At 36.7% G+C, this 23,838-nt stretch overlaps 1 protein-coding gene across 2 annotated transcripts in view; it reads right to left on the bottom strand.

The window, feature by feature from the left end:
- The window catches only part of NKAIN2 (Na+/K+ transporting ATPase interacting 2), a 1,602,249-nt gene that overhangs the window by 913,240 nt on the left and 665,171 nt on the right, over positions 1-23,838 (bottom strand). The window contains exon 1 of one of the 2 annotated variants that reach the window (XM_006834693.1): positions 688-696. The exons of the other annotated variant lie outside the window; for it this stretch is intronic. Within the exon in view, the coding sequence (XP_006834756.1) occupies positions 688-696 (9 nt within the window). Of the gene's footprint in view, positions 1-687; positions 697-23,838 lie in introns of those variants that run through there. 2 annotated transcript variants of the gene reach the window in all.

Consider the following 23,838-nt stretch of genomic DNA (forward strand, 5'->3'; position numbering starts at 1 on the left):
TAGTGACCAGATAAAAAAAGGACACTGAAACATTGGAAAATAAATAAATATAGCACCACTATCGTAAAAACAAGACACTTAATTCATTTCACATTATACTATGTTTTATCTGTGCTCAGAACTTAAACATTATGTATGACCTTTGTAAAAATCTAACCAGTGAGGGGACAGAAAATATCTGTCCAAAAATCTGAGATGGGTCATTAGCCAAGACGTTTCTGTTTTATATTGAAAAGTAAAACCTGGGTAGCTGGTAAATTGCTTATCAGAAGAAACAAAGCAAAGAGGCTTGCTGAGAATTAAACCCAACTTTATTTTTCCTGCCTGCCCTCAGGTGGAATGATAATAAACTGTCTGTTCAGACAAAAACATTGTGAAAGAACCTGATGTTCCACACAAAGATTCAACAGTTTATTATTATTTTTTAACCCAGCTTTTAAAGAAAAAAAATGATTAAAAACTCAACAACAAAAACGCACACCTTCATTTAGTAACATCACTATACTTTAATGATACTTCTTGTCAGAAGGACATACTAACTTTCAAAGTAGGCAGTGTACTTTTAAATTAAATTACTGCTGCTCACTTTGAAGACTTTGTGAAAGATCATTATTCCCACTCCAGTTATTTATCTGAGCAGCATATTTTCCCATCAGGCATTGAAAGAGACAATAAGTTCATGGCAACTATTTGCATTACACCTCTGTTTCCTTCCTAAGGCACTCTGGTACCTTGTAATGGCTGTAGAAAAGACAGCTTCTCTATAGTAAAGAACTAACTGATTCAAGATCAAATTATTATACTAATACGCTAAATGTTTATAATAGTAATATGCAACAATGGGAAGAAATGTCTAATGTGCAAAAGAGAGTGTCCATGGACTCTGAAATTAGATTTCTGTTATGGCACTTATGGATAAGCAATGGATTACTAACTGCAAGGTTGGCAGTTCAAATCCACCAGATGCTCCTTAAAAACTCTATTCAGGGTCACTATGAGTCCCAACTCCACGGCACTTAACAACAACATGCATTTTTGGAGTATTGCAAATATTGAATAATGGATAGCAATGTCCTGGCTAATATTAGAGTGTGGCATTAGGAATAGGTGATTAAACATGTAAGACAATTTTCATGTTTGACTAGCAGAATTCATTTTTTCTATGATAAATGTTAATGATGGTTACTTAGCACAGAAATTCTCACAACTCCCAAGGAGGTCCAGGTGCAGCTGTTCAAATGATACCCTATAGTAGATTTAGTATTTCTGGTCCTGAACCATTTCCAAATCCCATATGTTTCATGTAGCAAGTATATACAAACAAAAACATCATTCTATGACTAATTTCACCAATGCAAAGAAAAGCAGACCAGTTTGAGTGTATTTTAATAAAGGGCTTTAGGAACAAATGAGGTAGACTACGTTGCTAAGTTCATCAGCAGCATTGTTTATTTATTTAGTACTGATTTTATATTCATTGCGAGCTCAGAACAAGGCAAATAACAAAAATAACTTGCAGTGTTCTTATTTTCATGTATCATATGGTATTGCTTTCTTTTAGCAAATTACTTTCTCCAGAGAAAACGCTATTACTATTTTTTTAACAATGCAATCATATTAAACATATTAAAGCTGCCATCTGGAGAATGTGAAATTTGCCAACTAGGTAAAAACAAAGAGGTTTTTTTCCCTGAAAATCTGAGAAAGTGTCTACAAATATACCTCATATATTATTATCAAAGAAGCAATGTACTTATAGGCAGCTTTAGTTTTTGTTTTGTTTTGTCTTAATATATACTTAGGTATCTTAGGATATTTTTCTATTTTGTGAATTTAAAACAAAGAAAAATACTACTTCAATACTCTTGCCTTCTCTCCACAATTGTTGTTGTTGTTAAGTGCTGTTGAGTTGGTCCCAACCCATAGCCACCCTGTACTGGGTTTCCTAGGAGTGTCTGGTGAGCCTGAACCACCAACTTTGCAGTTCAAACTGACTTTGCAACCCAGCGTCCTAACCCACAGCACCACACTTGTTGTTGTTGTTAAGTGCCGTCGAGTCGGTTCTGACCCATAGCGACCCTGTACAGGGTTTCCGAGGGTGTAAATCTTTACGGGAGTAGAAAGCCTCATCTTTCTCCCGCGGAGCAGCTGGTAGTTTAGAACCGCTGACCTTAAGGTTCGCAGCCCGATTCGTAACCACTACGCTACCAGAGCTCCTTACAGCACCACACTAGGAGGCAGTAAATTAGCAAGGTCACATCTCTGCTGCTCTGTGTTAAGTTAACGCTTTGCATTTACCCAAGTGGAAGGTAGAACTCCACATCCAGTCACAGAAAGTAGAAGGAAATGTCACAGTGACCTAACTCTGCAGTCTTCCCTGGCTCCTGTCTCTCCCATCTGCTCTTTTTCTGCACAAATGAAGGTACCAGCAGAGGTTTCAGGACACTCTTTCTTTGACTAGGCAAGGCAGCTATATGGAAGATGTCAATCAAATATCTCAAACTTCTGGTTACGTCTCTTTCATAAAATTCAATTTCATAAGGATGGGAGATGGAATGACAGCCTGGCTTACTCTGACTGCTAAAGGCCAATCAAGAGTTGAAATGAAAGCAGAAATGTTATCAAGATCACTACCATGTACGGGCAGTCACTGTGGCAGTGCGTTGTATCAGAAATTTCAACTAGGAATACAAGAGAAAACCAATTCAGTTGGCCGTAGTAACATTTCAGAAGTTGTCATGAGGTATGCTATTTCTAGCAAGCTAAATACCATGTCTTCTGAGCCCTTTAAAGTAACCATATTATTGGATTCAACACAGATATGGAAATGCTGTTCTGAAGAAAGGCAGTCTTAATCTTTGTTTTTCTGTTAACAGAAGGTGTCTGTGGCAGCCCATGAGTGAATGTAATAATAAAACATGATGTTTAAGAGTTCTACCATAGACTCCATTAAGGTAGCATAGATAATCAGCACAGGTTTAAAATGATACATTCTGTCAAGCTGTGAAGTTTATTTCTCCCCCTAAAGCTGGAAAGCCAAAGCATTAACAAGCACTCCCAAATCATATGTATACACAGTTCCTCTCTGTACAGCAGAGTTCATATATTACTATAAATACTACCATCAATGGAGTCCCTGGGTGGTGTGACTGGTTAACATATTCAGTTACTTACCAAAAGGTGGAAGTTCAAATCCACCAGAGGCATCTCAGAAGAGATGTGATGATCTATTTCCAAACATTCAGCTATTTAGAACCCTTTGGAGCACAGTTTTACTGACACACAAATGTCACCATGAGTTGGAATAAACTGGACAGCAAATAGTTTAATACTATTAATCCCACTGTCCTACAAACTTTATAGATAAGCTTGTAGTCAATATTATGAGTTAAGCAATATAATTATCTCTATTTTAAAGATGAGAAAACTGAGACAAAGAAATACGAACTTATCTAACAATACATGACCATTAAGTGGTGGAGTGGAATTAACCATCGCTATGGGTTGGAATTGACTCGACAGCACTTAACAACAACAACAACTCTGATTCTAGAATGTAAGCTTTAACTCTATGATACCACCTCCTTTTTGTTGTTGTTAAGTGCACTCAAGTTCTGACTCATAGCAACCCTGTAGAGGGCTTCCAAGGAGCAGCTTGTAGGTTTGAACCGACGACTTTGCAGTTCAAAGGGACCTTGTGGTCCAGAGCTTAGTCTACAGTGCCACACCAGAACTCCTACCATATCCTGTTGTTGTAAGGTGCCATCGTGTCGATTTCAACTCATAGCGACCCTGCTAGTGTTTCCAAAGAGCGGCTGGAATAAATTCATACATAATAAATATATAAATACATATTTAAAATATATGCATGTATGATAAATCTGAGAGCACGGTGGCTCCATATGATAAGCACTGGACTGTGAACCATAATGTTTGTGGTTCTAGCCAGCCTACTTCTCCCAGGCACAAAGATGAGACAGAAGCGATTAACCAAATCCATTATACTTACATTGAAGAATGATATTTGTTTTAGTTCCATTAAGTCATTATGCCATTTATTTTTCAATGCATTCATTAAGAAGCTCATAGAGCAACTCACAACACCATCTAATAAATGCTTTTAAGTAATGTTGTCAAATGCTGTCAAGTTGGTTCCAACCCATAGCAACCCCGTATAGGGTTTCTGAGAAGCGGCTGGTGAACTTGAACTATCCACCTTGCTGTTCAAACCGACTTTGCAGTCCAGCGCATTAACCCACAGGTACAAATCATACAGCTTTTTTATTTTATGGAGTATTCAGCATGGGATTGTATTGCTTCAGTGCTTTAAGTCTTCTGTCTCCCACTGGAATTCTGTTTCAGTCCATTGGCAGTAGAGAATAAATCAGATAATGTATCTGAAGTAACTATGCCATTATCTGGAGAGAAATTTCTTTATGTTGCCTAGCTTACTTATTAACTGTCCAAAGCACAAATAAGAATATTCTGCTGATGTCTTGTGTTCAATAAAATGTGCTCATAACTAGTAGTCTTCCCTGGATTTCTCCTATATACTTCAGCACTGGCCAATTGAAATGCATACTTAGCTATAATAAGATGTGACCACATGGATCTGCTCTTATCACTTATGTGTTGATACACAGCTTGTTGCAAACACAAACTCAAACTTGGTTATGTGGTCATTGTACTTGTTATTATTCTTTACATAGCTTAATCATTATAAATAGAGTAATTTACTAGTATATAAATTAAAACAATTTTTAAATTTAACTTATTTAATTTATTAAGTAACCTTAAATAACTAAGGTTAGTAAGGAGTCCTGATATGGCATTGTGGAATAAGGCACTGGACTGCAAGGTTGTTTGAATTGCAAGGTTGGAGGTTCAATCTCACCAGTCACTCCTCAGAAACCCTATACAGGGTCTCTATGAGTTGGAACAGACTCAATGGCACTTAACAACAACACAACAAAGAGGTTAGTAAATTGGCAAGGTAACATAAATGTATAAAAGTGAGCTTCTAAAGAAAATGACAGTGAGTGAACACTGCAAGAATAAGGAAAAGTATAAAATAATTATTTTCCCAATCGATATTATATGTCTTCAAGTTTGTATTACAACATTTGTAAATACCATGAATAATGGAGTTTTTATAAATTAAAAAAAAAAAAAAAAGCATGAATCTTCAACCAGTGCTTCCCAACACACACAAAAAAGAGTCCTAAATCCTATATCAAAAAAAGAGTCTTCTATACTTTGAATTAAAACAAAATGTGCCAGGTATGAATGTGTCACCTTTACAATTCCTCCTTTAAAACCGGTTTACCAGTTTCCAACTACCTGTTGTTATGTCAGTTATGAAGGTTTTATTGCTATGTTGTTGAGAGCCTAATATAATTCTTGTAGAAAAAAAAAAGTAATATATCCATTGCAATACACCATACATAAAGTGAAGAACTCGGGTGATTCTGTAGATCCTAATTCATTATATTATTTAGAAAGTACATATTCAGACCAACACATACCAACCTCATGCCATGGACCAAATAACAATTAGAAGAGTGACAGCAGTCACCATGCTTGACTCTCTTCATAAAAATGACTTTAACTTTTTGAAAGTCAGCAATTTCTTAGGATCCAGAGATAAATAATCTGAGCCTCTACATTAATTTGTCTTCTGCTTAAAATTCTCAGCAGAAATAACTATCAGGTTCTAGAGCTGTGTTGGTTTTCAGAGTTATGAAAACACTTCTGACCTCAAAATATATCATAAAGAATTGCTTTTTGCCAGGATTCCTGTGATCTAACATTTTATTTGACCAGAGTTAAAAGTTTCAAAGGGTGTTGCAATGCTTTGTTATTGCTATGTTGACTTCCTTATGATTCGGTTGGAGTTTATTCATTCAAATATGCTATATGTTATATTCTATATGCTGCAAGTATAGAAAAGAACTATAGAGGAGAAAAGGATGATTAAACATTTCATCCTGTGTATTTTGAAGATATGGCAATTAAGGCCAAGCATTTTTCATGAAATATTAGCAGCTCATATTGTTATGTATCTAATGGCAACATGATTTGGGAACTCATTAAATTGCTGAGACTCAGGCACTGTAGGATAAGCACTGGACCACAAGGTCAGTTTGGACCACAAGGTCAGTGGTTCAGACTCACCAGTTGATCCTCAAGCACCCTGTACAGGGTCACTCTAAGTCAGAACTGACTCGATGGCTCTTAACAACAGCAAGAACAAGGTAAATATTAGCATCCACATTTTATGGGTGAGACAATGATCAATCTGACCAGAAAGAAGCTCTTTAGAAAAGTAAGCAGCAGAGGTGGGATTTAAAATTAGATCTCAGGAACTAAGTCTATACTCTCTTCCCTATGTCAGATCTCCTCACTCTGATACAGAGTTTTTTTTTTGTTGTTGTTGTTGTTGTTGTTTTTATGTGGATGTGTCTCAAGTTTTTCATGCCTTGAGAATGTTGTCTACCTTCATTTCAAATCAATTATAGGTCTTAGGGAGAGGCTGACCAAGTAGGAAAAGTCCATTGGCAAAAAGTTCAACAATATATATTGTCCATTTTAGATTCCTTGAAATAACAATCTAAAGCTATCCACCTAATTTAAAATAGAATTAGGAGGAAATGTGAAAATAAGTAAAATGTGGGTATGTTGTGTGTGTGTGAGCTAAAGAGAGAAGCTGGCCACATTCCAACCACACACATAGAGTTTAACTGAAAAGAAAAATCTTAGTAAAAAATGTTGCTGTTATTGTTAGGTGTTTTCATGTTGGTTCTGACACATAGCGACTCTATGAACAAAAGAACAATGCACCACTCAGCCCTGCACCATCCTCACAAATGTTGTCATGTCTGAGTCAATTGTTGCTGGCATCTACTAATTACTGAAAAATGTTTCAGCGTGTGTAGTTTGGAATAAACCATGCATCTATGAACTGCACCCCCAGGAGTAATAGTTTTTTACTTAACCTCATATAATATAGTTCTATGAGTTTTAGCACAGTTGAATGAGGTCACTAACAAAGAACCACACACTATAGATATCAATTAACTCTAGAAATGTATGTGTATGTATACATAAATATATTCTATATCTACATGTATATTTTGGATGCAGATATCACTGCATAAAGTAATGGCAATTATGCAATGTCAGTTAGCAACAAATATTATGCAGGTTTTAAGTTTTAAATTGTAACATGATCTATTTCTAGACTTAACATGTTAAGGAGTGGGATGGTGTTTATTCACCACATTGTATAGCTGGCACACAAAAGTCCAAACATTATTGATATCAAATACCAACTAGAACTAGAGAAGATGCATACTTTAAATGGAGGAATAGAAAATAGAGAATATATTATGATACTGGACTTATTCAGGAATTTTACAACAATCATAAGTATTCAAAAATTATATAGCTATTCAACCATCTGTTCAGCATCCTTTCTCATAGGCGGTTGGTTCCCTCTCATTTAAGGTAAATGAGTAACATCAGTTTCCACATAGCAAGTGTAATGGAGATTTAGTGATATAGGAGGTTTTATATCTATTTTATAGAGCAATTCAATCAGAAATAAATGGCTGAGTAGAATAACAAACTATAGATTTTTTTTATATTAGACTTATTTTTAATTAGAAAAGTAACTTATGATTACCTTCACAAATCAAACCAACATTTAGAAATATATAAGGAGAAAATTAATAATCTTTAATCAATATTAAAAGTTTGATGTATATTTTCCAATTATGGCTTATTATTGTACACAGTGTTCTGGCAATTTTTTAGAATTTGGTTCTTGTTTAACCCTCCCCTCACCCTATCCTCTACAGTAGCACTGCCTCTCCACTGGGTGGCCACTAGTACCTCAACCTTGAGCTTTCCTGTGGTCATCCAACTAAAACAGAGGGGATCAAATAACATTTGTGAGAATAAGTTTTAGCATCAGAAGGACCTTGATTTAAGTGCTGTTGTTAGCTGCCTTTGAGTCAGTCCCAACTCAACAACCTTATATACAACAGAATAAAACAATGCCCAGTCTTGTGCCAACTTCACACTTGAGCTCATTGCTAAATTTGTGCTTATAACCCATTGCACCAGTCCATATTGTTGGGGATCTTCCTCTTTTTCATTGATCCTCCACTTTACCAAACATTTTGTCCTTTTCCAGGCACTGGTCCCTTTTGATAATATGTCCAAATTATGAGAGGTAAAGTCTGGCCATCCTGACTTCTAAGAAGCATTCTGGCTGTACTTCGTCAACACAGATTTAAGTAGTGTCTCTAATACGTATTAACTCTCTTATCTGGCTATGATTACTTGAGCCCTAGAAGCCTTAGTATTTGCATTTGTAAAATGGGTATAATCATGCATCTCAATCATAAAGTTTGTATGATGTTTGAATGAGATTTGTGATAATTATTTTACTTACAGTATGCACATTATGTGCATTAATTCATTTAACACGTATAACTACTCTATAGGTAGGCATTACTTTACACTCATTTTGAAGATGAGGAAACTGAGGCACTGAATAGTTAAGGAATTGCAAAATAGCAAGCATCTGGTACAGAGTTAAGATTGAAAGTATGAATCCAGAGTCTACATTTCCAATCATAACTGCTGTTTTCAGTGCCATTGAGATGGTTCTAACTGATTCTATAATGTTTCCAAGGAGTGGCTGTTGGGTTTGACCCACCAACCTCTCAGTTAGCAGTCCAGTGCTTATCTTATAGCACCACATTATGAGATAATTCACTGTGGCTTGCCATTAACTGTTCTCCTAGTCATTGGACATTTCCTTTTTAATATAGCCTAAAATTATAATCCACCAAAGCGTGCTTTCTAAGATACAATTCTAACCCATCATAACTTTCCTTTTCTGTTCCACTTTTTAGCCCCCACACATTCAAATTTATTCTTGTAGCTGATGATAACCTTGAGCTTCTGGCTTAAGTTCTCATTTTACTCACCCAAAGAGCTTGTAGGAGTTCCTGGGTGGTTCACACAATAAAGGAGCTTGGCTGTGAATAGAGGTTAGTGGTTTAAGTCTATTCAGAGGCATATATCAGAAAAAAGACATAGTGATCTAGATTTGAAAAATCAGCCACTGAAAAGCAGAGGCTACTTTGACCCACATCATGTCTCTGGGTCAGAACTGACTTGACAGTAACTGGTAGTTGTCTAATATGCTACAAGAGTTGTCTAAAATTCACATTAAGAATAGAATATTTGCCATTTTCTCTCATATTCCACAGCTTTTTATATCCTTTGCACATTTACTAGAATGAACCTCCTACTATTCTTTATAAGGCAAAACAGTATAGATTCTTCAAGAGCCCACCTTCTTCAAGAATATTACTTCTATGTACAATAAAAAGTTTCAAAATTATAACAAATAAATGCTACTACTTCAGTGAATCCTTCCTCATACTCAAAGGGTTGAGTAGCTTTCTGCTTTCTCTCCTACTCTAAAATGTGAGTCTGTTGAGAATGGGAATCTTCTATCTGGCAAACATTTGGCATTCAAATGCATGTATTCAATGTCTATTTGTTTTCCATATGAAAATTGCTGAAGTACCATGTTATCAGCCAGTTCAACAGTTTAATCCAATAAACACTGATGGAACAACTACCATCTGCCAGGCATTGTAGTGGATATGAACAGGTGTGAATCACACATGGCCCTGTCCTTAAAGAGGTGGTAAGGTAGCACAGACAAATTCCTAGTTAATTTTGATACATTCTGTAAATACTGGTAAGCTCGCAGGTAGTAGGTGAGCACAAAGGAAAAACACTTAGCTCAGTCTAAGGAGGAAGAAAATGAGCATGATTGGTAAGGCTTTATCCCACCCCCCATCCCCCACCCCTTATTAATGATGCAGATGGCTTTCTGTTAAGAGCTGTAGTTCATCTACATCTTGATAAACATGACAGTGTGCCAGTTTGTTGCTAACATAGTTCCACCATAGGGATCCAACAACGTAAAGCAGGTTTGATGAATCCCCTTGCAGTGTTAATCCCTGATAATCCAAAATGAAAACTGACTAAATTTTTGTGAACTTAATGATTTGACAAACTGATAAATTAATGGATCAATTTTATATATGTCATATTGAAGCCACATAGGAGCAGATAAGATTTTGAAATCATTAATCACTACTTTGTTCATATCTTGCTTATTAAATATACATAGAGCAAGAAGTAAGACAGTGGTTGAAAGAAGTGTTGATTATCTATTAATGTTATTGTTGTATCCCGTCAAGTGCATTCTGACTTAAAGTAACCCTATATAGGGTTTCTAAGGCTGTAAATATTTTTAGGAACAGAAAGCTTCATCTTTTTTCCACAGAGTGGCTGATGAATTCAAACTGTTAACTTTGTGGTTAGCAACCCAATATGTAACACACTAAACCACCAGCATGCGTGTATCTATTAATATCTATTATTTATTTGATAATAGGAATAGTTTCAGTGCCAGAAGGTGTGTTCCATAGCTTAAAGGACACTGAGAATTCACAGTGACCACAATAAGGCACTCAGTTATATCAATAATCATGAAGATGGCTTAGGACTCACAGTGGTTTCTTCAGTTGTATATAATGTCATATTGTAAATGCCAATTGGATGACCATTACCAACAAAATTCAATAAATGGACATCACCGTGCTTATTTGCTCATAGCAAATAAAAGAGAATGAATGAGATATGAAAGAAAGAACAAAAGAAAAATAAAGCCCGATTGAGCCAGACTTTATTCATGGCTATCTGAAATATTTTTAGATGGCATTTTTGGCCTGTGAGTTTCTGCAAGAGAACTGACAACTACAGAACTCTAGCCAATCTTTTTAAATGTTGTTTGTTTCTGAAAAATTTCTAGAATTCTACATATGTATGTAGGATACCAACTCTTCTGAGACAAAATTTTGAGGACAGTAATTTCTGTTCCATCCAGGCATTTCTCACAATGGCAGAACTGCAATGTAAAGATATTGTCATCAGCATAATTATTGAGTGATTTGTGGATATAAGCACAAATGTTGAAGTTAGAATTTCACTTTACAAAGTTCTCAGACTGCAACATAATAAAAGACTTAATAGAATTTACATTCAATGGGTCTCAACTACACTCAAATTCTCTGTATTGTTGTTGTTGTTGTTGTTGTTGTTAAGTGCCATCGAGTCGGTCCGACCCATAGCGACCCTGTACAGGGTTTCCGAGGGTGTAAATCTGTACGGGAGTAGAAAGCCTCATCTTTCTCCCGTGGAGTGGCTGGTAGTTTCGAACTGCTGACCTTAAGGTTCGCAGCCCAATTCGTAACCACTACGCTACCAGAGCTCCTTCAAATTCTCGGTATAATAGCTCATAAATTAGAGAACTTCTATACTGTTCTTGTTCCCCTGCAGTCTATTTTCAAGACAAAAGTCAGAGTGATCCTCTTAAAATATAATCAGATCATGTCACCTTTCTGATCATAATTCTCCACAAGTCTCCTATGTCAATCAGATGAAAAGCAAACCCTTGTAAATGGCTTAAGAGGTCTTCAAGTATCTGCCTCAACACCCGCTTCTCATCTCTTTGACTTCAATTTCTCTCACCCTCCTGAACTCACTCCTGGCAGGCACACTAGCCTTCTTGATGATTGTTGAATATAGTAAACACTCATCTGCCTCAACAATTTTATACATTCTGCCCTTCCTGCTCACAATATTCTTTCCCCAGATATATGCCTGCCTCACTCCTTCACTTCCTCTAATTTAGTTACGTATTCAAAAGTCAACTTCTCCAGGAGACCTTTTTGGAAACACTATAAAATTACAAGCACTACCATTATCACAAAGCATTCTATATCCATCCCTCAACCCTTTTTATGATTTTCCTTAGCATTTACCACACTATGGGATAAACTAACTACAAGGTAGGCCACTCAATCCCACCAATTTCTCCTTAGGAACCCTAGATGGGGTCATTATGAGTCTGAACCAACTAGATGGCACTTAACAACAACATTTTTACTAAGTGTAAAGAAAACAAAAAATCCTCACAACTGGATCAATAAATAGTACCATGGCAAATGAAGAAAAGATTGAAGTTGTCAAAGACTTCATTTTGCTTGGATCCACAATCAATATTCATGAAAGCTGTAAACAGGAAATCAAGCAACATATTGCTTTAGGCAAATCTGCTGCACAAGACCTCTTTAAAGTGTTCAAAAGTAAAGCTATCCATTTGAAGACTAAGGTGCATCTGACCCAAGTCATAGTATATTCAGTTGCCACGTCTATATGTGAAAATTGGACAATGGATAAGGAATACTGTACAAGAAGTGATGCATTTGAATTATTGTGTTAGATAAGACTGTTCAAAGTACCATGGAATACCTAAAGAACAAACAAAATCTATGTTGAAAGAAGTACTAGAATGCTTCTTAGGTCAGGATGGTTAGACTTCATCTCTCATAATTTGGACATATTACCGGGAGGGACCAGTCCTTGGAGAAAAACATCATGCTTAGTAAAGTGGAGGGTCAGCAAAATGGATTGACACAGTGGCAGCAACAATGTACTCAAGTAAGCAACAACTGTGAAAAGGGAACAGTGATTCTTTCTGCTGCGTGTAGGACTTATATGAATCTGATCTGCCTCGACAGCACCTAACAACAAGTTTAGTTGCCTCGGTGTGTCATACTACAGTGGTTTGCATGTTCCTATGATGCTGGAAGGATATCATTGGCTAGGTGGCAGCATCGATGGACTCAAGCGTGGCAACAATAGTAAGGTTGGCCCAGGACTGGGCAGTGTTTCATTTTGCTGTGCATAGATTAGGTAGCTGTGAGTCAGTATCGACTCAATGGCACCTAACAACAACAACAACAACAACAACAACAACAAGGATGCTGGAAGCCACCCCACCAGAAATTAAAAACCACAGGATCACTCATGGCTGACAAGCTTCAAAGTTGCTTCCTGAATAAAGCAAACTAGAGAGAAAAAAAAAAAAAAAAGCTTGGGCACTTACTTCTGAAAATGAGTTAATGAAAAGCTTATGGATCACAACAGAACATTGCCCTGTATAGTGCTCCAAGATGAGCATTGCAGATTGGAGTAAGCCATATAGAGTGGTCACAACAATGGACACAAACATACCAATGGTCAAGAAGATGGTGCAGGACTGGGAAACATTATGTTCTGTTGTACGTAAGATAACTGGAGAGAAAGATGAGGCTGTCTGCTCCTACAAAGATTTACAGTCTAGACAACCATACATAGGATCACTATGACTCAAAACTGACTCAACAGCACTTAAAAACAACAACATAAGGTCAACATGATTCAAAGCCAACTGGATAACAACTAATGATATATGATGCATGTTACCTTTTTATCTTGTTGATTTTTTTTGGTCTCCTCTGTATTTTAGGAAGCTTTCAAGAAGGTGAGGCATTTTTCTTTGATTTACTAACATATTTCAGTGTCTCGAACAATGCTCAGTATACTGTATGTATTCAAAATAATACTGCTCAATGTCTGAATGAATCTCAACTATGATGATATTTTTTAAAATAACAAATGTGTTAATATTAGCACAGCCACTTGCTTGCTACTATAATGATTTATAGGTCCTGTTGTAACTCTAACTAGCCATGTAATCATTACTAATTACTTGGTTCACAATCTTCAATAAAATCATGAAAAATAGGATTCAATAAAGAATATTAATCATTAATTCAATTTTGTACTTTCCTAAAAGACAAAATCCCTTGGTATTAGATTTTTTTATTCGCAGGGTTACACCACAACATTTATTTTTCTGTATAACCTTGAGGCATAATTAGGTAGAAAAAACAACGGTGTCCAATGATTATACAGCATCTGAGATGTATTTTGAGGGGAGCTAAGAACCACCATTACATCTTCTAAGCATCAGTAGCCTTCAGAGGCTTAAGGTTGCCTCACTCTGCCACAGACTTGATTTCAAGGGTGCAGTGTCCGTCTGCTGAACTGTCATCGTCCTGTTTTCCCCATTTTCTCTTTGTCTGCTATCAAGAATAACAATTGCAGAAGGAGTTGTAGTAGCAAAAGCATTCATTCATAGAACACTCATTATTTAGGCTAATCCTTGAGTAATATTGGTTGACATATTTTAAGATATTTATGTATATTTCTACTCTTCTTTGATTGTCCTCTTTCTGTCCTTCTTCTCTCTAATGGTTCCACTCCCATTCCTCTGTTAGTGGGCACTTACATTACATCATGGGAGTTGTATAGAAGGTTTAGGATTATAAATAACCAATTGAGAACTCCTAGTGTGGCCCTGTAGTATCAGCACAGGACTTCAAACAACAAGGTTGGCAGTTCAAATCCAGCAGCTGTTCCATGGAAACCCTATACAGGGTTGCTTTGAGTGAGAACCAATCTGACAGCACTTAACAACAACAACAAGTCGTATTAAGAAAAAGGGTTCATAAAGCACACATTGCCTTTGTCTTCCCCTATAAATAAACATACTACCAACTCCAAAGATTAGACAGTGTTTCCATTAAATATGGAGGGAGCCACAGGGAAAGAGAGATCCCTGGGGATCTCCAGAGCACAGGGAAAAACTGTTGCTTCTGCCCAAGGACACAGCAAATACGGTAAGAATTAGAGAGGAAATGCTGGAGCAGGGCTTCTAAGCGGCTGGTGTCACAAGTGCTGTCCACAGCATCAAATGCAAGTCAGTGATCCGTGGCACACAAGGTGAACAGATGCCTTACTGACAAAAATTAAACCCCACCTCTCATAACAAACCCCCTTCATTGATGGTTGTTCTATACTACATAGGTAAGATCGGATGTCTTAACCTGAGTGGGGACCTGGATTGTAAACTGGATTACAAAAACATTCTCTGAAAACACTGAGAAAATGTCAAGTATCCACTTATCATAATCAAATGATAAATGTTATTGGAAGAAGTTCCAGTGTTCTCAAAATCCATTGACACTACACAGCTTTGGGGAAGACTATAGGAAAGGTGGAACTCTCCGGATGAATGGCTAAGGTTACATTTGCCACCAATCCAGCAGAATGAAAATTCAGATAGAAATTAAATTGTTTTGTAGGAATTGAAAAATTCCTCACCTACCTGAGATTCATACCAGTGCCACGTGCACTATTTTATCTCCAAAACAATTCTATGTGATGAAAACTGTTATATTTCTTATTTAATATTTGAGGAAACTAGTACTCAGAGTTTAAATAACTTGCCTAAGAATCTGAGTGACTCCAAAGATACATTCTTCATCTTTGTATCACACAGTGTCAAGTCTTACTGACTGTATCTCATTAGATGTTATAGAGTTTCAGGCTATTGTTTTACTCCCCATGGTTCCTTGGTTGTACTAAAATGAGGAGCTAAGATATAAAATTAAAGGTGTTATCAAAATCAATTCACTTTAATTATTAGATGTATTTAAATGTGTATTATTTATTCACCAATGAATGAATGAATGAAGACCCCTACCATGCTTCAAGTGCTGATCCTTTCGGTTTTGGTGAAACAACAAATAATGCAAATATACAAATATACAGAGTTGCAAGTTGTGGTGATGGCAGATTCTAGAACCATGCTGCTTGGATTCCAATTCCAACTCCACTGGTTACAGACTGTGTGATTCTGAGCAATTTAATTCTCATCTCTATGCTTCAGGTTTTGTTAGTCTTTAAAAAGAGCATCTGAATAGCATCTACTTCACAAGGCTATTGTTGTTGTTGTTAAGTGCCATGAGTCATTTCGAGGATTAATGAGTTAATGCAGGTCAGGTACATAAAAGAGTACTGGTACCTACTGAGTGCTTTTATTTCAGTTTTAAAGCAAAATTTTCTCTTATATTCAGGGAAAAAGAATAGAAATTTCCAATCCCTATGTAAGTCACATTTTGTCATGCTGTACTTCAAGTGGGCAAAATGGCTCAGGAAATTAAAGAGTTTTCATTTACTTTAATAATTCCTAATTTCATAATTATGAAAACTCTAATTAAATATTGTATGCTAAACTCCAAGATAAAACACACTGTTCATAAAACACTAGGCTAATAAATTTGTCCTAGGTTATGCCAAGAAAAAACTCCACATTCTGAAGCTACAAAAGATGAAAGAAGTTCTGGTGTCCTGATTGCCGTAACAAATCTTAAATCATGGGCCTGGAACCTTGCTCCATCAGTTAGGGGTTTCTGTCAATGAAGCGTTTTCAAAATGGCATGCAAGAGCAACCAAGGCTTGATGGGAGAGATTCAAGGAGAGTGTTTCACTCTTTGGTAATTGACAATGGCATAGCAAAGGCAATAAAACATCAGCTCAAAACTCATTGGGCCTCTGATTTCATCCATCTTGAAAATGAACTAGATTTTTTGGATGACCAATCTGATCAGGGATGTGGAAATGATCCTCTAGAAAAGAAATCCATTCATTGGCACAGTCTGAGAGAAAAGAACTGGATTTCTCAAACAGGATATTTTATATCACTCACTTCTGAAAATACTTGTAGCTTTTGTACGCTGCTTCTATATTATTTCTCTCATTTAACTTTTTTCAAGGAAGGATCTAATTGAGACATTGTTAATCCCAGGAAAAAGGGCATTATGGCAGAAAATAATGTGATGATGAATTCTATTCTCCTGACACAGTCCTGCAAAAATTCTATTTACTCAAATGTGTTAGTGTTTAAAATGTACCAGGCATTTGGAATATCTTACCTCTATTTTACTTCACAGGAATCTAATGAGGAGGGCTATTATGTTGTTGGACAAATGAGGAAAATAAGGCACAGGCATTTCAAGTAACTTGTGCAAGATCAAACATTAGAGGAGAGATTTGAAATTAAGATTTTCTGCACCCTAAGGCTACATACTCTTTAACAGCCATGCAAGCTACTGGGAAAAAAATATATATATGTTTCTGGTACTTAACTGATAGACTATGATTTTGTTTTTTGTTTTTAATTTTCTCTTTCTGTCAATTGTGTTGAAATTATGGACAGGTATTAATGATAGTCAGGTTCCATCTGGTCCTTCTTTTGTTACCTTTCTATGTGCTCCAGATTGGCAATGACGATTGGTTACATTTTAAATTGATCAGATTCCGCCTTGCATTTTTTAACAAGACTATGAATTATACATGGACAAGTAAGGGCTCTCTGCACTATCTCATTTTTCATGGAAAAATGTGAGAGAAAATCACCTATCAGAAACCAGAGCAGTTTTCCTAAGATAAATTTGTAACCTGTGTCTGCGGGAGATGACCTTTTGGATTTTTGCTGCAGCAACATTTACCTAACTTTAAAGTATTTTGCCCAAATGATGATCTCAGAGCTCAAGGATAAAAAGCTTCCCTTTTGACAACTGAGTTTCTGATAAAAGACCAGTATGTCAACACTCCATAGGATCACTGAACTTTTAAAGGCTGAATTAATTGATATCTAAAAGCAACTTTCTATTGCATATCTACTTTTGCAATGAGGATGAGTTTTTTTTAAGTAGATGGATGCTGCTCCTTAAGGTGGTAAAGGTTTAATGAGCAACAGAATAACATGTAAAGTATGTCCAAAAGATACTTTTGTACAGCAGAATATCTATTTTTCTTTATTGGACATATAAAGGAAAAAAAGAACAGAAATTGTGGGATTTCTACAAGGATGAGTAAATGCTAATTTTAGCACAAGCATCCTATAATGATAAGCACTGAACTGTGAGACCATGCTTAGAGTCCAACAACTGCTCTGTAGGAGAAAGATGAGATTTTCTGTTCCCACAAAGATTCAAAGTCTTGGAAACCCCATATAGGGTCACTATGAGTCAGAACCAACTTGACAAAACTTAATAACAACAATTCTATAACTGGGCATGCGTAGGGTGGTGGTTTCAATTATGAATTGAGCAAATAGAGCTATATATAGTTTGAGCATCAATAAGTAACATAAAAAAATTATGAACATCCTGGTCACTTCCCATGATAGCCTTGTCATTAGTCACAGGAGAGCCTACCTTTGTCTTATTTTTTATTTCTAACAAACATATAAAATGGAAGTTGTCCTTCTATTGCTGTATGACTGGTTGTATGAAATGACAGCAACCTGAGTGAGAAAATGGATCACATGAGTATCCAGCAGCTGTGCCTCACTTAAAGTATCAGCAAGAATTAACATGGGTATTATTATCTCTACAGAGAGGAGGCTATGCAGACAACCACTTTGTCTTAACCCCTTTCCCCTAGGTTGTCACTGTTCATACATATATTTGAAATTAGACAAATGTTCTTCATTCATAGTGGAATATGGAAAATCTACCAATTCTGGTATATGAGCACATAAACATCTCACCATTTCTCAAATAGACAAGTGTACCATGGCTGTCATAAATACAAATGTTTCTAGCTGTAAACAAAAGAGGGAGCCAACCCCATTACAGTAGCATGCCTTCTTGCATTTTATCACAACACTAAAATATGCAATTCCTTCCCTTGAAAAAGCACTATTCTGGGCCTTATACAGAAATGAGCCACAATCAGGTCTGAGCAATTATCACCCTGGAGGGAAACACAATGATGCAATTGAACAGGAATAGCTGTTTAGAAAACCCAGGCTCTTCTAGGTCTGTCTGAGAGCCAATAGACCTAATTCATCACCTGGCCTCAATTTTAAGACAATTCCATTCAGTATGAGGGCAACAGCAGTCAGGGAACTTAAGAGGAAAGCCCATTAACTACAATAAACAACTGAATATAAATAAAAGCGACTGTATTAGTATAATAATTAGATCATCATGATGGGATGGGGAATATACTAGATTATACTTTTGTAATATTTTATTATTATTATTAAAGCACTTCACTATATATTTTCAATATGTCCAATATAATTATTTAACTTAAAGGCTGTTCAAGCAGTACTTTAAGTAAAATCTGTCATCAAATTTTTATTTTTTATTAATTAATTTATTTAAGTTTTTACTGTGGAGTTTACATGGGAGAACATCAGCTTTACATTCATCCTATTGCATTTCATTTCATTGCAACCATTACAATCCCCTCCATGCATCATCAAATAACCAAAGGGTACACCACACAGGCCCACCCCCCGGCTGCCAGCCCACAGCCCTACTCCCTCCCTGAGTCCAGTGTCCCGAGCCACTCCATCTGTCCACATAATCATCTCTGTCTCGATCCCTGGTGTCACTGCCTATCTGGGTAGGGTCCCTCTCTGCTCCTGGGCTGCAAAATCAACCACTCCCCTCCTTTTGTCAAAAAACATCTACCTCTATATTTCCTACCCTCACAGTCCTTCCTGATGGCAAGTATTCACTATTGTACCACAAGAGTCTTATCCCCATTTCATTTCGCCAGCCCGGTCCCAACAGATTAAAAATCATTCAGTGGTGATTCTACCTTCCCCCGCCCTGTCTGGAACTAGGTCCCTCTTGAAAGCTTGTAAGCCAGTCACTTCTTGCTTTTATAGCCCCCCAGCCCCATTTTGAGTAGCCAATGTCTAAGTTGCCCATCTCTGTCAACCCTGTGTACCAAGGGTATGGAAGTGAGCACTGCTGTAAAGATTTGTTCCCTTTTTTTGAGCTACTACATCCATAATCATAGGTAAAGTTCATCAAATTGTAGCAGGATATTCATTTTTTTTTCTTCTTCTCCTCTTCTTTCTTCTTCTAGTTGAGTTCTGATCATCCAGCCATTGAAGTCAGGTCAAGTGGGCACTCTCTGCAAGTATGGGTGTTTTTGTGCATCTCCCCTCACTTCATATAAGCTGGACACTTCACTCTCTGCTCTAGTCCTCTGTGGCCATGTCACTGCCTCTGGGCCCAGGAGTCCCCGAATCTTGCCGTACTGCTGGCCATCCAGGTATACACCAGCTTCACAGGGGTCTACTGACTATGGTCGGACTTAGCTGGCCACTTCATTGCTGGTTTTTCCCCCTCATTCCCTTATCGGTGACTAATGTGGTCACCAGCCAGACCACATGTATTCTCCTTGAATCTCAGTCTTGGAAGGGAGTTTGCTCTGAGGGGCCTGACCACTTGCCTTAAGGCTCCCGGGTGAACAGCTTATTTGTTCTTGTAGTAATCAATCAGACTGTTATTGTTTCAGATTTTTTCTACTGGTTTTTCATGAAGTATCTTCTGTTCTTCTAGCCACTCCAGGCTGGTCTACTTGTCCTTTCAAGTGGAAATTTTGTAACTCAGTCGGTTCTAGATGGGGTTCTGAATTCCACCTATGGTCTTGTGCAATGTAAAGGCTCCACAGGAAGCTCTTTCACTGGGTATCTTCTAGGCTCCTTTAAGTATTCTAATCAGTTATAGGCTGAAGACAGACTTACAAGTTTTCTGTAGTGATGATTCTGGCTATTCTTTTCTCCTCCACTCAAGTGTCTATTTTACAATGGTAGGCCAGGAAAACCAATATTCAAAAGACAGCCAAGCATCTCAACACTATTCCCCTCATTTACCCCTTTAAACCATGCCTCAATTCCTGTATCCTGGAGCCCTGTTGTTCAAGGTTGTGCATACATCATCATTTACCTCTGTCCCACTTAGCCCATGAGAACCTGCCTAACTGTTCTCCCATCAGCCTGTTCTTCAATTCCCCTCACCCTTCTTGTGTATCCCCCCACACACACACACACACAGCCAAGCTATCCTGTGTCTATTCCCTACCATGCATTCTATCTTCCCTTCCCTCCCCTCCTGTCATCCCATACATCCTGGTGATGAGCAAAATATATATATATAAGTTTTTTCACTTTTGATGTGGGTTCTTTTTCTTATTCTTTTACAAAAAAAAAATACCTATGTAGTATTTCTCCTATTGTGACTGACTAATTTTACTCAACAAAATGTCCTCAAGGTTCATCTATGTTATGTGGTGGATTGCAGCTTCCTTGTTGTTCTTCAAGGTAGCATAGGATTCCATTGTGGGTAGGTACCACAGTTTGTTTATCCATTCTTCAATTGATGGGCATTTAGGCTGTCTCCATCTTTTTGCTGTTGTAAACAATGCTGCTATGAACATTGGTGTGCATATATCTACTCATGTTATGGCTCGTATTTCTTGTGGGTAAATACCAAGTAGAGGAATTGCTGGATCAAAAGGTATTTCTATTTTCAATCTTCTGAGGAAGCGCCATATTGCTTTCCAGAGAGACTGGACCATTTTGCAGTCCCACCAGCAATGCAGGAGTGTCCCAGTCTCTCCACATCTCTGCCAGCATTTATTGTCTTCTACTTCTTTGATCTTTGCTGTTATTGTTAGTGTGAGATAATAGCTCATTGTTGTTTTGATTTGCATCTCTCTAATGGCTAGTGATCTTGAAGATTTCTTCCTATGTTTGCTGGCTGCCTGGATCTCCTCCTTGGTGAAGTGTCTGTTCATGTCCTATGCCTATTTTTAAATTGTTTTTTTCTTGTTTGTTTGTTTTTTCCTTGTAGAGGTATTGTAGTTTCCTATATATTTTAGAAATTAGCCCCTTAAGGATACTATAATTTGATGATCAAAATCATCATATTATATTTTACTTTTAATGATGAGCATTTGTTTCATCATTTTCAAAATCATTATCTTGGATTACAGCATAGCTCTATTTGTCATATCCTCTCATTTTCACAGAATTCCCATTATTTTGGCTTATACAATTCAACAAAAAATAAAACCCACCATAGAGAAGGAAGCATAAATCAATACACACAACAGTGCTTCACTTCCCAGCCATTAAAAAAAATTCTTAAAAGTGTTCTTATAAAAGAAAGTAAATTACTGAACAGACGTTTACAATTTAGGATGCTTTGGTTATGAATTTGGCTGCTAACCTCAAGGTTAGCAGTTCGAAACTACCAGCTGTTTTGTGGAAGAAAGATGAGGCTTCCTGCTCCCGTAAAGATTTATAGCCTTGGAAACTCTGTACAGGGTCACTGTGAGTCTGAACTGACTCCATGGTACTTAACAACAACACCTAATTATCAGGTAAATATAATAAAATAGAAGTGATAATTTTCTAGCTTGGGAAAATTACTTCAATCCAAAGTAGAACACTTTATAAAATAAATGCTGCACATGAACAACAAATGTTATGGAGAAATGATACAGACAATTACATAAAGGAAAACCTAGTCACCAGGCCAAGTATCAAAATATACCAGGTGTAAAACAGGTGTCCTATTGTATACAGTCTTAAAATAAATCCATTGTTCATCATGTGAATTTTATGTTGAATGCTATCAGGGAATGGGTATGGCTTGCTTCTTATTTTCAGTGTAAATGTTGTTGTTAAGTGCAGTCGAGTCCATTTAACTCATAGTGATCCTGTAGAGCATTTTTGATGAGCAGCTGGCGGGTTTGAACTGCTGACCTTGTGGTTCACAGTCCAGCATTGTTCCTACAGTGACACATCATGAGTCCTTAGTGTAAATAATAGTAATAACGTAAAACACACACATATACACACATCCTACTATAAGAAATATAGTGGTTGTTGTATGCTGTCTCATCTTTTCCAACTCATAGTGACTATATAAGGTTTCCAAGTCAGTAAATATTTCCAGGAGCAGTTCCTCCCTAGAAGTGGCTGGTAGATTGAAACTGCTAACCACAAGGTTAGCAGTTATATTTATAACCCATTATGATATCAGAGATTTTAATATAAAGTTTAGTACTAATGAATTAGTGAGGATATGAAGCAATATCTCAAACTAAAAAACTGCCCTATATGTGCTGACGTTAAACCTTTTTGTATCAGAAACTACTCCAAAATATAACTCCTTCCTCAGTTTTTAATCCCTTATTTGCAGAAGATATGGTTTCCTATAGAGAAAAAGAGGAAACCCCCCAACAAGATTGACACAGTGGTGGCAGCAATGGGCTCAGGTGTAGCAACAGTTGTGAGGTTGGCCCAGGCCCAAGCAGTATTTCGTTCTGTTGTGTAGATGAGTCAGTATTGACTTGATGGCACCTAACAACAACGAATATAGAAAAAAATTATAGAAAAGAATCTACAGATAATTACTAGAATTAGAATATGAGGTTGGTAAATTTGCTGCATACAAAAACAAATGGTATTTATATCCAGCAACAACAAATGTTTTTAAATGACACTTTGATAAAAGATGTATTTTCATTAGGATTGACACTGTGCAATAACTAGAATGAAAATGTGCAACACTTCTAAACTGAAATTCATAAACATGACTGAGAAAGAGCAATGTAGATAAATGTGGGACAGAATATTTCATGGATTGCAAATTTTAATATTGTAAAAATGTCAATTCTCTCCAAACTGATCTATGGACTTTACTGTTAACCAATCAAAATATCCGTTGGTATTTATTTCCATCTTTTTTATTACACAGCTCCTGATAATTACATATACAAATCCAAGAAAGAAGACAAAGGGTTTTGTTTTCCCAAATTTCTCTTAACTAATACATACAATCATTACTCTAAGTACCTTGCAAATACCAAGTTTAAGTTTTATAAAACTTCATGAATTAGATTCTTTTGCTATTCTTAATATAGCGACAGGGACACTGAAGTATGTAGAAGCTGAGTAACTTGCCAAATCACTCTCGTAACAATTTAAACACAGATAATAAAGTTTCTGAGACTCTATTCTTATCCACTGCATGGCAGGAGACGAGAAACAATCAACTTTTTCCCATCCTGAACTGTGATAAATTTGAAATACACTAGATACCTCACACATTCTTTAATAAACATTTCATTGTGAGCAAGACATAAGGGTTTTTGTTCCATATACATATACAGTTAAAGAATAAAAACACC

This window comes from Chrysochloris asiatica, unplaced genomic scaffold (genome assembly GCF_000296735.1).
Source record: "Chrysochloris asiatica unplaced genomic scaffold, ChrAsi1.0 scaffold00013, whole genome shotgun sequence".
Taxonomy (NCBI): Eukaryota; Metazoa; Chordata; class Mammalia; order Afrosoricida; family Chrysochloridae; genus Chrysochloris; species Chrysochloris asiatica.